Source organism: Neopsephotus bourkii, unplaced genomic scaffold (genome assembly GCF_033783945.1).
Source record: "Neopsephotus bourkii isolate Nb327-2 ecotype Australia unplaced genomic scaffold, CSIRO-AGI_Nbou_v1 NB_1308, whole genome shotgun sequence".
Classification (NCBI taxonomy): Eukaryota; Metazoa; Chordata; class Aves; order Psittaciformes; family Psittacidae; genus Neopsephotus; species Neopsephotus bourkii.
Window position 1 is genome coordinate 42703 of NW_026901790.1, and position 16276 is coordinate 58978.

General features: G+C 47.6%; 1 protein-coding gene across 1 annotated transcript in view; it reads left to right on the top strand.

The window, feature by feature from the left end:
* Window positions 1-16276, top strand: part of AOAH (acyloxyacyl hydrolase) — a 38045-nt gene that overhangs the window by 9783 nt on the left and 11986 nt on the right. The window contains exons 7-9 of the mRNA XM_061366157.1: window positions 2084-2166; window positions 5176-5212; window positions 6047-6121. Of these exons, the coding sequence (XP_061222141.1) occupies window positions 2084-2166; window positions 5176-5212; window positions 6047-6121 (195 nt within the window). The remainder of the gene's footprint in view (window positions 1-2083; window positions 2167-5175; window positions 5213-6046; window positions 6122-16276) is intronic.

Consider the following 16276-nt stretch of genomic DNA (forward strand, 5'->3'; position numbering starts at 1 on the left):
TTGTTTTCCCTCCCCCCACCCCAGTTTCCTCTTCCTCCTCCTGTTTCTTTCTGCTGCTGGAGCAGTGGGGCAGTTATTTCACAGTGTTCCCCTTTCTGGGGCAGTCTGCCTCCCACTTAGTTGCTTGGAAGTGCCTGTGGCCTATTGGCTGAGTTACACTGGCTCAGGAGGATGGGGAAGGGAGCAGGAGTGCATGGGGAGAAAGAACCCTCTGCCCGGAAGCAGTGAGGATGCAGCCCAGAGGATGCAGCCCGAATGCAAAGCAGAGGCTTGGAGATGCCCGAATGCAAAGCAGAGGCTTGGAGATGCCCAGATGCAAAGCAGAGGCTTGGAGATGCGCAAATGCAAAGCAGAGGCTTGGAGATGCCCGAATGCAAAGCAGAGGCTTGGAGATGCCCAAATGCAAAGCAGAGGCTTGGAGATGCCCAAATGCAAAGCAGAGGCTTGGAGATGCCTGCAGCATTCACTGTGGAGCTCAAAGGAAACACTGGTGATTTTGTTCATCATCTTCCTGGCCAGCATTAAGAGGCTTTTGGCTCCTGCTGGCTCTGGTGGGTATCATCCCCAGCAGTGCCTGCACTGCCTTTGGGTTGCAGATGAGTGCTGTTTGCTGTGATGCCTGCCATGGGTCACCAGCACAGGGGAATGCCAAAGCAAGCAGGAGTCAAGCCTGAAGGGGCTCCCCACCAACAGATGAGGAAGTTGGCAGGGTATATTCCTCTCGAGGAAGAGGCTCTGTTGCAGCACACACTGGTACTTGCTGCTTGCTTGCTTTTCTCCCTGTGCAGAAAGCAGGCTCCCAGCCTCAGCCACATGCATTCACTCACACAGGGTGTGCTTTAAGGTGGTGCACTGCTTGGCAAGCCTATAGAGCAGAGCCGTGCAGCCTCCCCTTCTAGGGTCAGCAGCAAAACCAACTGTTAAAAACCTACTGCAATGCCCAGGTACTCCATACACAGTCTGTGCCCGGGCCCCAAAGGACCTGAAGTGATCCACAGGGATCAGAGCTTAGTACTGAGTGTGAAGCTGGCAGCGGTAGGCATTGGGTCAGTGCTAATCCCTTTCTTCACCTCCTCCACATCTGGCAGAAGGAGAAGGAGACTGTTTGGGACAGTGAGGCGGTTTTAAGAGACCGGTTGGCAATGTGCAGGCGAGGCTCCCATTGACTCTGAGCCTGCAGAGACAGAGACACAAACTGATGTGGGCCATGCCCAGGGTGCATGAAGAGGGACGCTGCTTTTTAACTGATGTCCTCCTACTGAGGAGGCCTGTTTGCTTCTCCTCATTCACTGCCTGCAGGGCTGAGAGCCCAAAGAGCCTGGGTGTTTCCTGTGTAGCCCATTACACGGTGACGGGTTGTTATTGCCGTGTGTTTCTATGCAAACAGTCACTTTTTAGTGCTAGTTTCAGAGCTTCCCGTTGTCTCCCGCTCCTCTGCATTCATCCCAGTTTGCTGTTCCTAAGCCATTTGATCCCTTTGGTGTCAAACAGAAAGCCAGCAGCCCCGATATAAACAACCAGCTTCTCCTCAGCTCCCTTTTGTGCCGTTACCCTCTGCATTTGCATTTCCATCTTCTCAACAGTGCAAAGCAAAGGAGAGAACTAATCACAGCCAAGCCTAACCTGTTTTCAGATCAATCCATGCGAGACTTATGGCACTGGGAACTGAATGCCCTGCCAATGTTTCCTCTCTTTTATTTACTGTTCCATAACAAGCAACAGAGAAGTCAATTAGTGAGCAATCACCAGAATTGCTTTGATAAATGATGTGCGACAAAAAGGGTTTTTAGATCCTCATTTGAGAGACCAGGATGAAAGCATCCCGGATGGAACATTTTCAGAGAGGCTCCCCATCAATCCACAGCTTTGGAGAGGGTATCTATCTCTGCTTCTGTTTTAGGGCACCCTGTTCCAGATCTAAGAGATGTCCGACCCCAAGAAAGAGAGATGCTGAAAGAGAAGTGTATAGATACGTGGGCACAGAGCTGTTCAGGGATGAGAGCATGCTTCGGGTTTGACACCAGCTGTATTCTAACAAGTATGGGGTGAGTTTAACAGCTTGCACTGCCTTGCTTCCTTCCAGAGGCTGGACGGACTCCCTGTACCTGCGCCTACGGAGCAGGAACCGCTGTAATCACAGGGACCTGCAGAACATCTCCAAAAACGGTATGCTTTTTCCCTTTTTTTAAGGAAAAGTTCCACATGTGATGCTTGAGGGTGTGTTAGTGAGCATCTTCCCTTCCGAATCCAAGAGAATTCCTTCCTAATGGCATAGCTTTCCAATGGGAACATAGAGAACAGCACTTACTTAACCCAGCATCTTTGCTCCTGGCTCTGAGCAGGGAGGTGTGCAGCTTGACCACCTTTATCCATGCACCAAGTGAGCAATTCCACTTGGCTAACCAACACTGTACCCCACTGTAACTCTGTGGGGCTGTTTTGGCCATAAGGGGGGATTTAGAGGGATATCAGTAGCAGAGATGGAGCCTGTCTCACAGCAAGGGTGTCCACGATGTCCTGTGACATCCTTTGGAGCTGGCGGCCAGCAAACAGAAGTCCTCTTGCAAAACTGGGGTGCTCGATGCTGCAGGCATCTCAGTGGGTTCTTAGAACAGATTATAAAGGAGGACACAAAGCTAAGCTAAAACTGGGGCAAAAGAGGAAGATGAATGCAAGACAAGAGACAGGAGAGAACCAGCTAAGCAGGGCAAAGCAGTGGGTTTGGGAGAGGAGCTGCATTCAATGGGTAAGGGTAACTGCTCTGCCTCGTCCCTTTTCCTCTCCCTAATGTCTTCATCCATCACACAGCACATCCTGCATCACAAGAACACCCTCGAAGGCTCAATTTACCCATGGAAACAGTTTTCTGTTAAAACCCCCGTCATTGTCTTGATGTTTTCACTCTGTTTGTAACTGCCAGTGCTGTCCTCTCACTCCCCTCGCTTGCAGACCCAAGAGCAGCTCCTCGCTTGCTTTGTAAACACAGCTCTTGATTTCTAGAGACCCCAGTGGGTTCTCTGTGCTGGAACCGCAGCCCCGGCCCGGGGAGCTTTGCTGCTGAGAGCCCTAACAGGGGGCTGCTGATCAGCAGCTGAGAGAGGGGCTGTTAAACAGGAGCAGCAAGTCAGCTGGTGGGAGCTATGGTCCAAGCTGTGTTGTGTAGGGGCTTGGTGGTGCTCTTATTCTGCTGAAAAGAGCTGCTTGACCGAAGGGCTGCGCTTTGAATGGAGCAGGAGCCCTTGGGGAGGAGCAGCAGACAGGGATGGGTTCAATTGTGGCTTGCAAGAGCTGGATTATTTAACCCATAAAGGATCTCTCTATATATGCTGTTGGTTGGCATCACCATGAGTGATGACAATAAAGGCACCACTATTGAAAAGCAAGGTGTATTGTTGCTGCCTTAGGAGCTGGTCTCAGATCCTTGCCCTGTACCCATCCAGCAGGGATTTAAGGATGCTCTGTCCCTGAGCATCCCACCTAAGAACTATGGGGAGGAGAGGGTTTGCTTCTCAAAGCACGCTTCAGAGGCACGGTGCAGCAAAGAGGGGAAGAGAGAGACCAGGGAAGGGCTGCATGGAGAATAAAGGGAGTGCAATGCAAGAGGAGAAGGAGTGAGAAAAGAGCAGTGAAAAGAGGGCAGAATGAAAGGAAGCACAAGCTGCAGGGCCCACTTCTCTGGAGCTGATGTTTCTATGCAGTGATGTGAGGCAATCACAGTCCCAGTCTAGTCCTGGACAAAGCATACAGCCTTTTCTGTCTCCCTGTTTGCTCTCACTCTGGCACGGCAGGTGATGGAGTCAGACCCGTGTGCTATGGATAGGTGGGATGTGTATGCATGGCCTTTGAAGAGCTGCTAGTAAGGTTTATGCATGAAAGCTTTCCTAATCGGGAATGCTTTTCTCATTGAAGATATAAAAGAAGGGGTACAGATGCTCGGAGGGGCTTATGTGTAGCTGGCTCTTTTCCTAGGGGGTTTCACATTCATTTGGGTGAATTGCCATCAAAATGCAGAGCTTCTCAGGAGGGGTGCTGCGGCTGGCCTCATCCTATCTTTCCTAAGCATGGCACTCGTGGGGAGACCAGTGCAGACACCCCAATGCTGGTGCCTTTGAAGTGCTATTGAAGATGCTTTGTGGTATCTCTGTCACCTCCAGCCACCTGTGCAGCAGTAAGTGCCCAATCACTGGGGCATCCTGCATCCTATCTGCCCGCCCTGCTACAGGTGCCTGGGATGCTCTGGGATGAGCCACTGGGTGCCTGTGTTTAGGAGCTGAATCAATCACACCTGGTAGGGCTGTGAGGTGCTTACTCTCTGAGAGGAGTGGGAACAGTTCTTTCCAGTTTATAGGGAAAGTTAAAGCAGACAGACTGCTAACAAGTCACTCTGGCTGCTTGACAAGAGACCATGGCCTTCAGCTGATGGAACAGAGCTGCTGGGTGTGGATGGAAAGCCAGACCTAAACAACCCAGGGCTTGAAAGGATTTGCTTGTCTACAGTCTGAAATGTGGGACTCGCTGGGGTCTCTGGATATAGATTTACACCCAAAAGAGTTACAGGGATGACTTAGTGTGTCATTGGTAATGCTTCTAAGATGAACAATGGTGGTGGTGGTGGTGAGACCCTGTGGGGCTGGAGGAGCTCGAGGCTCCCTTCCACCCCAAAGCAGTCTCTGAGTCTATGATCTGTTGTTTGAAGCAAGCAAAGGCACTGTGGCCTGCCCTTCCTTGTGTTGGTGAGTGTAACAGTGCTGTGCTCCCTGTGGGGCTGGAGGAGCTCCAGGGTCCCTTCCACCCCAAAGCAGTCTCTGAATCTATGATCTGTTGTTTGAAGCATGCAAAGGCACTGTGGCCTGCCCTTCCTTCTGTTGCTGAGTGTAACAGTGCTGTGCTCCCTGTGGGGCTGGAGGAGCCCGAGGGTCCCTTGCACCCCAAAGCAGTCTCTGAGTCTATGATCTGTTGTTTGAAGCATGCAAAGGCACTGTGGCCTGCCCTTCCTTCTGTTGGTGACTGTAACAGTGCTGTGCTCCCTGTGGGGCTGGAGGAGCTCCAGGGTCCCTTCCACCCCAAAGCAGTCTCTGAATCTATGATCTGTTGTTTGAAGCATGCAAAGGCACTGTGGCCTGCCCTTCCTTCTGTTGGTGAGTGTAACAGTGCTGTGCTCTTCATCCCATCCAGGTGGCTCCTCGGGAAACCTCCTCGAGTTAATAAAGAGGTGAGTGCTGAATGGCTGCAGGTGCTGGCTGTGGGGACAGAAGGGTTCCTGGGGTCTCTAACAGAAACAAGCAGAACCCTATAGGGGATGCATGAAACACAAACCTCCTAGAGAGAGCAGCTTCCTTTGCCTACTGAGCTCTAACGTATGGGCTGTGTCTTGGTTAAATGGAGTGTGTTACTCCCGATTAGTACCAGTCCATACAGACATTGGCAAACCCACTGTTACTATCTCCATAGGGATAGGAGCAATCACCTATTGGAGAGCAAGAGGAAGAAAGTCTCCTGGTCAGATGGTGCCCTGTGGGGTGGTTGGGTGGAGTTGAGTTTGCTTGGTGCTGATAAAGCCTAAGGGATTTATTGTTGTCTCCTATGGAAAATTAGTTATGAGTTCTTGTCCCCTAACACTGAGCTTCAGAGCAAGTCCTGATTTGATCTGTAGCCCCGGCCTGCACATAAACCTAACTGTCGGGCAAACCCAGTCTTCTTCTCCTGTCTCTGATTAAAAGCTTCCCACCTATTCTCATTTCTGTCCTTGCCCTGAAATGAAGCTGCTTGGTTTGTCTTGTGAAGCATACAAAGGTAGAAAGGCAGCAGGGAAACAGTGGAAAAGACAAGAGCAAAAGGAGCAGATGGGGAAGGTGAGGAAAATCTGTACGTAATAAAGCTTACTAATGCATAAACTTATAGTGGGAAGAGAACACAGCAAAAACCCCACCCAGACCTGTCCAGATCTCAGCAGGCTGCTTCCAGAGATAACCTCATTGAAGCCTGGGGTGTGCTTCGGGCACAGAGGGTATTTCCCCACTAACAGAGCTGCCCGTTTACCTTTCAGCTTGGCCAGGCACCAGCAGTTGGACAACCCAGCCATCGTGGTGTACGCTATGATTGGGAACGACGTCTGCAACGGGTAGGGGTACATCTAACACTCATCGTATCAACCTGTGTGAATGGCTTGGAGTGGTGCTGGTGGCTCGGGCAGTTACACCTCGCTGCTTTGCACTTCCTGTGCTTGCATTTCCCTTTCTCTGCTGTTCCTGTGCTCTGTGTTCTGGTTTGTGCTGAGATGGGATTCCTGCTTGTGGCCCTTCCCCTCCTAGCTCTGTCCTACTCCTCCCTCTGCAGCTCTTCTGCCCTTTTCCCCCCTTCGGCCCCTCTGCTCTCCTCCTCCTGCACTTTCCTCCTCTTCTTGCTGGAATTCTCCTGCCCCTTTCTCCTCATTTGGCCTCTCTTTTGCTCTCCTCCCTCCACGCTTTGCTCCTCACCCCACAGGTCTGTCCCTTTCTCCTCCTCTGGCCCCTGTTCTCCTCCTCTCGTGCTGTACTTGCACCTTGATTCACTCTCCTCTCCTGCCCTGCTCCTTCCTGGACTCTCCCCCTGCTTTTGCTCTTTCCCTTTCAATGTGCTCTGCAGAGCAGCTTCAAACCCACCCCACGCAGGCTGCTCAGGGCAAGTCACAGCCGCCCTAAGGAGCAGCAGGAGCCACGGAGGGTCCCTTCCCGGGGCACGAGAAGAGCTTTGGGAAGCCAAGTCCTTCCTTCCCAGCACAGGAGGCCAGGGGGCCCTGAGCAGGAGCCCAGGCCCGTAGTGAGGCGTACATGTACAGGGAACATTAAACAGGCACAGGGAAAGGCAGCAGACAAACACAGTGCATTCAATGGCATCGAGTGAAGGACAACAGCAGGGAGTCAGTACCTGAGAGTCCCGGGGCTGCAGCACAGAGCTCCTCGCACCTCGACCGCCTCGCCCGCTCTGACCCCGTGCGCACCAAGGACCCGGCCCAGCTGCCCCAAAGCCTTTAATAGGGGCAGGATCAGCCCCGGGGAGCCCTGATTGGCTGCTGCCACCAGCTTAAAAGCTCAGCACCTGCAGGCAGAGGAACACGAACCAGCTGGGAACAGCCAGGATCATGGGAACAGCCTGGGATCATGGGAACAGCCTGCAAGGAGGTAATGGCTGCCCTGCCCTTCCCTGCCCTTCTGCTCCCTTCCCTTCCACTCCTTAACTTTCTTTCTCCTTCTTTCTCCTTCTTTCTCCTTCTTTCTCCTTCTTTCTCCTTCTTTCTCATTCTTTCTCATTCTTTCTCCTCATCTCATCTCATCTCATCTCATCTCATCTCATCTCATCTCATCTCATCTCATCTCATCTCATCTCATCTCATCTCATCTCATCTCATCTCATCTCATCTCATCTCATCTCATCTCATCTCATCTCATCTCATCTCATCTCATCTCATCTCATCTCATCTCATCTCATCTCATCTCTATCTATCATCTATCATTCTCCATCTCCATCTCATCTCATCTCATCTCATCTCATCTCATCTCATCTCATCTCATCTCATCTCATCTCATCTCATCTCATCTCATCTCATCTCATCTCATCTCATCTCATCTCATCTCATCTCATCTCATCTATCTCATCTCATCTCATCTCATCTCATCTCATCTCATCTCATCTCATCTTCATCTCATATTCATCTCATCTCATCTCTATACTCATCTCATCTCATCTCATCTCATCTCATCTCATCTCATCTCATCTCATCTCATCTCATCTCATCTAGTACTCATCTCATCTCATCTCATCTCATCTCATCTCATCTCATCTCATCTCATCTCATCTCATCTCATCTCATCTCATCTCATCTCATCTCATCTCATCTCATCTCAGTCTTCATCTCATCTCATCTCATCTCATCTCATCTCATCTCATCTCATCTATCTATCTCATCTCATCTCATCTCATCTCATCTCATCTATCTATCTATCTCATCTCATCTCATCTCATCTATCATATCTATCTCATCTCATCTCATCTCATCTCATCTCATCTCATCTCATCTCATCTAGTCTATCTCATCTAGTCTGATCTCATCTCATCTCATCTCATCTCATCTCATCTCATCTCATCTCATCTCATCTATCATATCTATCTCATCTCATCTCATCTCATCTAGTCTATCTCATCTCATCTATCTATCTCATCTCATCTCATCTCATCTCATCTCATCTCATCTCATCTCATCTCATCTCATCTCATCTCATCTCATCTCATCTCATCTCATCTCATCTCATCTCATCTCATCTCATCTATCTATCTATCTCATCTCATCTCATCTATCTATCATCTATCTATCTATCTCATCTCTATCTCATCTCATCTCATCTCATCTCATCTCATCTCATCTCATCTCATCTCATCTCATCTCATCTCATCTCATCTCATCTCATCTCATCTCATCTCTATCTCATCTCATCTCAGTCTCAGTCTGCATCTCATCTCATCTCATCTCATCTCATCTCATCTCATCTCATCTCATCTCTTATCTCATCTCATACTCATCTTCTATCTCATCTCATCTCTATCTCATCTCATCTCATCTCATCTCATCTCATCATCTAGTCTCTATCTTCTATCTCATCTCATCTCATCATCTCATCTCATCTCATCTCATCTCATCTCATCTCATCTCATCTCATCTCATCTCATCTCATCTCATCTCATCTCATCTCATCTCATCTCATCTCATCTCATCTCATCTCATCTCTTCTCATCTCATCTCATCTCATCTCATCTCATCTCATCTCATCTCATCTCATCTCATCTCATCTCATCTCATCTCATCTCATCTCATCTCATCTCATCCATCTCATCTCATCTCATCTCATCTCATCTCATCTCATCTCATCTCTATCTCTATCTCATCTCATCTCATCTCTATCTCATCTCATCTCATCTCATCTCATCTCTATCTCATCTCATCTCTATCTCATCTATCATATCTCATCATCTCTATCTCATCTCTGATCTCTATCTCTATCTCATCTCTATCTCTATCTCTATCTCTATCTCATCTCTATCTCATCTCTATCTCTATCTCATCTGTCTCATCTCTATCTCATCTATCTATCTCATCTCATCTCATCTCATCTCATCTCATCTCATCTCATCTCATCTCATCTCATCTCATCTCATCTCATCTCATCTCATCTCATCTCATCTCATCTCATCTCATCTCATCTCATCTCATCTCATCTCATCTCATCTCATCTCATCTCATCTCATCTCATCTCATCTCATCTCATCTCATCTCATCTCATCTCATCTCATCTCATCTCATCTCATCTCATCTCATCTCATCTCATCTCATCTCATCTCATCTCATCTCATCTCATCTCATCTCATCTCATCTCATCTCATCTCATCTCATCTCATCTCATCTCATCTATCTATCTCATCTATCTATACTCATCTCATCTCATCTCATCTCATCTCATCTCATCTCATCTCATCTCATCTCATCTCATCTCATCTCATCTCATCTCATCTCATCTCATCTCATCTCATCTCATCTCATCTCATCTCATCTCATCTCATCTCATCTCATCTCATCTCATCTCATCTCATCTCATCTCATCTCATCTCATCTCATCTCATCTCATCTCATCTCATCTCATCTCATCTCATCTCATATCTATCTAGTCTAGTCTTCATCTCTATCTATCTCATCTCATCTCATCTCATCTACTATCTCATCTATCTATCTCATCTCATCTATCTATCTCATCTCATCTATCTATCTCATCTCATCTCATCTCATCTCATCTCATCTCATCTCATCTCATCTCATCTATCTATCTCATCTATCTATCTCATCTCATCTCATCTCATCTCATCTCATCTCATCTCATCTCATCTCATCTCATCTCATCTCATCTCATCTCATCTCATCTCATCTCATCTCATCTCATCTCATCTCATCTCATCTCATCTCATCTCATCTCATCTCATCTCATCTCATCTCATCTCATCTCATCTCATCTATCTATCTATCTCATCTCATCTCATCTATCTATCTATCTCATCTCATCTCATCTCATCTCATCTATCTATCTCATCTCATCTCATCTCATCTCATCTCATCTCATCTCATCTCATCTAGTCTCATCTATCTATCTATCTCATCTCATCTCATCTCATCTATCTATCTCATCTCATCTATCTCATCTCATCTCATCTCATCTCATCTCATCTCATCTCATCTCATCTCATCTCATCTCATCTCGATCTCATCTCATCTCATCTCATCTCATCTATCTATCTATCTATCTATCTCATCTCATCTCATCTCATCTCATCTCATCTCATCTCATCTCATCTCATCTCTATCTCATCTCATCTCTATCTACCTATCTCATCTCATCTCATCTCTATCTCATCTCATCTCATCTCATCTCATCTCATCTCATCTCATCTCATCTCATCTCATCTATCTATCTCATCTCATCTCATCTATCTATCTCATCTCATCTATCTATCTCATCTATCTATCTCATCTATCTATCTCATCTATCTATACTCATCTCATCTCATCTCATCTCATCTCATCTCATCTCATCTATCTATCTATCTATCTATCTATCTCATCTCATCTCATCTATCTATCTCATCTCATCTCATCTATCTATCTCATCTCATCTCATCTCATCTCATCTCATCTCATCTCATCTATCTATCTATCTATCTATCTATCTATCTCATCTCTATCTATCTATCTATCTATCTCATCTCATCTCATCTCATCTCATCTCATCTATCTCATCTCATCTATCTATCTATCTCATCTATCTGATCTCAGTCTATCTATCTATCTATCTATCTATCTCATCTCATCTCATCTCATCTCATCTCATCTCATCTCATCTCATCTCATCTCATCTCATCTTATCTCATCTCATCTCATCTCATCTCATCTCATCTCATCTCATCTCATCTCATCTATCTATCATCTATCTCATCTCGATCTCTATCTCATCTCATCTCATCTCATCTCATCTCATCTCATCTCATCTCATCTCATCTCATCTCATCTCATCTCATCTCATCTCATCTCATCTCATCTCATCTCATCTCATCTATCTATCTATCTCATCTCATCTATCTATCTCATCTCATCTCATCTCATCTCATCTCATCTCATCTCATCTCATCTCATCTCATCTCATCTCATCTCATCTCATCTCATCTCATCTCATCTCATCTCATCTATCTATCTATCTAGCTATCTATCGTATCTATCTATCTATCTATCTCATCTATCTATCTCATCTATCTATCTATCTATCTCATCTCATCTCATCTCATCTCATCTCATCTCATCTCATCTCATCTCATCTCATCTCATCTCATCTCATCTCATCTCATCTATCTATCTCATCTCATCTCATCTCATCTCATCTCATCTCTATCTCATCTATCTATCTATCTATCTCATCTCATCTCATCTCATCTCATCTATCTATCTCATCTCATCTCATCTCATCTCATCTCATCTATCTATCTCATCTATCTATCTCATCTCATCTCATCTATCTATCTATCTCATCTCATCTCTATCTCATCTCATCTCTCTATCTATCTCATCTCATCTCATCTCATCTCATCTCATCTATCTATCTCATCTCATCTATCTATCTATCTATCTCATCTCATCTCATCTCATCTCATCTCATCTCATCTCATCTCATCTCATCTAGTCTCATCTCATCTATCTCATCTCATCTCATCTCATCTCATCTCATCTCATCTCATCTATCTATCTCATCTCATCTCATCTCATCTCATCTCATCTATCTCATCTCATCTCATCTCATCTCATCTCATCTCATCTCATCTCATCTCATACTCATCTCATCTCATCTCATCTCATCTCATCTCATCTCATCTCATCTCATCTCATCTCATCTCATCTCATCTCATCTCATCTCATCTCATCTCATCTCATCTCATCTCATCTCATCTCATCTCATCTCATCTCATCTCATCTCATCTCATCTCATCTCATCTCATCTCATCTCAACTCATCTCATCTCATCTATCTATCTCATCTCATACTATCTATCTCATCTATCTATCTATCTATCTCATCTCATCTCATCTCATCTCATCTCATCTAGTCTCATCTCATCTCATCTCATCTCATCTATCTCATCTCATCTCATCTCATCTCATCTATCTATCATCTATCTCTCATCTCATCTCATCTAGTCTCTATCTCATCTCTATCTCTATCTCATCATCTATACTCATCTCATCTATCTATCTCTATCTCATCTCATCTCATCTCTATCTCATCTCATCTCATCTCATCTCTATCTCTATCTCATCTCATCTCATCTCATCTCATCTCTATCTCATCTCTATCTCTATCTCATCTCATCTCTTATCTCTATCTCTATCTCTATCTCATCTCTATCTCTATCTCATCTCATCTCTATCTCTATCTCTATCTATCTCATATCTCGTATCTCTATCTCTATCTCATCTCATCTCTGTATCTCTATCTCATCTCTATCTCATCTCATCTCATCTCATCTCATCTCATCTCTATCTCTAGTCTCTATTCATCTCATCTCTATCTCAATCTCTATCTCTATCTCTATCTCTATCTCTATCTAATCTCATCCTCATCCTCATCCTCATCCTCATCCTCATCCTCATCCTCCCGCACACCTGTCTCTCGTCAGTGTCTCCTCATCAATCTCTTATCTAAATCTCATCAATCTCTTATCTAAATCTCATCAATCTCTTATCTAAATCTCATCAATCTCTTATCTAAATCTCATCAATCTCTTATCTAAATCTCATCAATCTCTTATCTAAATCTCATCAATCTCTTATCTTTATCATCTCCTATCTTTATCATCTCTTATCTATATCTCATCAATCTCTTATCTATATCATCTCCTATCTTTATCATCTCTTATCTATATCTCATCAATCTCTTATCTATATCATCTCCTATCTTTATCATCCCTTATCAATCTCTTATCTATATCATCTCTTATCTTTATCATCCCTTATCAATCTCTTATCTATATCATCTCTTATCTTTATCATCCCTTATCAATCTCTTATCAATCTATATGTACTATATTATCATATTATCTGTCATACATCTCTTATCTACTGTCTTATAAATACATCTTTTATCTTACTATCATCTCTTATCTATATCTTATCAATCTCTTATCTATCTCTTATCAATCTCTTATCTATATCATCTCTTATCTATATCTTATCAATCTCTTATCTATATCATCTCTTATCTATATCTTATCAATCTCTTATCTATATCTTATCAATCTCTTATCTATATCTTATCAATCTCTTATCTATCTCTTATCAATCTCTTATCAATATCATCTCTTATCTATATCTTATCAATCTCTTATTCCTGATCCCATCTCCATCCCATCCCATCCCATCTCCATCCCATCCCATCCCATCTCCATCCCATCTCATCCCATCCCATCCCATCTCATCCCATCCCATCTCCATCCCATCTCATCCCATCCCATCTCAATCCCATCCCATCCCATCTCATCTCCATCCCATCTCCATCCCATCCCAATCCCAGTCTCAATCCCATCCCATCCCATCATCTCACCTCACCTCAATCTCACCTCAGTCTCAGCTCACCCCACCCCACCCCACCTCAATCTCAATCTCTATCTCACCTCATCCCTCCAATCTCACAGATGGAGCTATGGCGTGACTGTGGAGACGGAGCTATGGGGAGAATGGAGCTATGGGGCGGATGGAGCTATGGGGGGGATGGAGCTATGGGGCGACTGGGGAGAATGTGGCCATGGGGCGGATGGACCTATGGGGCGGATGGAGCTATGGGGCTGATGGAACTATGGGGCGACTTGGGAGACGGAGCTATGGGGCGGATGGAGCTATGGGGCGGATGGAGCTATGGGATGACTGGGGAGATGGAGCTATGGGGCAGATGGAGCTATGGGGAACTTGGGAGATGGAGCTATGGGGCAGGAGGAGCCATGGGGCGGATGGAGCCATTGGGCGACTGGGGAGATGGACCTATGGGGCGGATGGAGCTATGGGGCGACTGGGGACATGGAGCTATGGGGCAGATGGAGCTATGGGGCGGATGGAGCTATGGGGCGGATGGAGCTATGAGGCGACTGGGGAGATGGAGCTATGGGGCGGATGGAGCTATGGGGAGACGGACCTATGGGGCAGATGGAGCTATGGAGAGAGTGGAGCTATGGGGCGGATGGAGCTATGGGGCGACTGGGGCGGATGGAGCTTTGGGGCGGATGGAACTATGGGCGACATGGGAGTCGGAGCTATGGGGCGGATGGAGCTATGGAGGGGATGGAGCTATGGGGCGACTGGGGAGATGGAGCTATGGGGCGGATGGAGCTATGGGGTGACTGGGGAGATGGAGCTATGTCGCGGATGGAGCTAGGGGAAGGATGGAGCTATGGGGCGACTGGGGAGATGGAGCTATGGGGCCACTAGAGAGATGGAGCTATGGGGCGGATGGAGCTATGGGGCGACTGGGGCGGATGGAGCTTTGGGGCGGATGGAACTATGGGGCGACATGGGAGACGGAGCTATGGGGCGGATGGAGCTATGGAGGGGATGGAGCTATGGGGTGACTTGGGAGATGGAGCTATGGGGCGGATGGAGCTATGGGGAGGATGGAGCTATGGGGCGACTGGGGAGATGGAGCTATGGGGCAGGTGGAGCCATGGGGAGGATGGAGCTATGGGGTGACTAGGGGAGATGAGAGCTATGCGCGCGGATGGGAGCTATGGGGCGACTAGGAGATGGAGGCTATGGGGCGATGGAGCTATGGGGCGGCTGGGAGATGGAGCTTTGGGGCGGATGGACACTATGGGGTGACTGGGGAGATGGAGCTATGGGGCGGATGGAGCTATGGGGCGGATGGAGCTATGGGGCGACTGGGGAGATGGAGCTATGGGGCGGATGGAGCTATGGGGAGGATGGAGCTATGGGGCGACTGGGGAGATGGAGCTATGGGGCGGATGGAGCTATGGGGCGACTGGGGAGACGGAGCTATGGGGCAGATGGAGCTATGGGGAGAATGGATCTATGGGGAGAATGGTGCTATGGGGCAGATGGAACTATGGGGCGACTGGGGAGAATGTAGCCATGGGGCGGATGGAGGTATGGGGCTGATGGAGCTATGGCGCGACTTGGGAGAAGGAACTATCGGGCAGATGGAGCTATGGGGCAGGATGGAGCTATGGAGAGACTGGAGACGTGATGGGGCGACTACAGAGATGGAGCTATGGGGCAGATGGAGCTATGGGGCAGGAGGAGCCATGAGGCGGATGGAGCTATGGGGCGACGGAGCTATGGGGCGGATGGAGCTATGGGGAGAATGGAGCTATGGGGCGACTGGGGAGATGGAGCTATGGGGCAGGTGGAGCCAGGGGCAGATGGAGCTATGGGGCGACTTGGGAGATGGAGCTATGGAGCAGATAAAGCTATAGGGCAACTGGGGAGATGGAGCTATGGGGCGGATGGAGCTAGCTCCATCTCCCCAGTCACCCCATAGTTCCATCCGCCCCATAGCTCTGTCTCCATAGTCGCCCCATAGCTCCATCCACCCCATTGCTCCATCTCCCTACTTGCCCCATAGATCCACCTGCCCCATAGCTTCATCTCCACAGTCACTCCATAGCTCCATCCTCCCCATAGCTCCATCTCCCCAGTTGCCCCATAGCTCCATCCGCCCCATAGCTCCATCCCCCCAGTTGCCCCATACCTATACCCGCCCCATAGCTCCGTCTCCCCAGTCACCCCATAGCTCCATTCGCTCCATAGCTTCATCCTCCTTATAGCTCCGTCCTCCCAATAGCTCACTCCTCCGCTTAGGTCCGTCTCCCCATTCGCCCCATAGCTCCATCCGCCCCATAGCTCCATCTCCCCAGTTGCCCCATAGCTCCATCTGCCCCATGGCTCCTCCTGCCCCATAGCTCCATCTCCCCAGTCGCCCCATAGCTCCATCCTCCCCATAGCTCCATCCACCCCATAGCTCCATCCGCCCCATAGCTCCATCCGCCCCATAGCTCCATCTCCCAAGTCGCCCCATAGCTCCATCAGCCCCATAGCTCCATCCGCCCCATAGCTCCATCTCCCCAGTCGCCCCATAGCTCCATCCACCCCATAGCTCCATCTGCCCCATAGCTCCATCTCCCCAGTCACCCCATAGCTCCATCCTCCC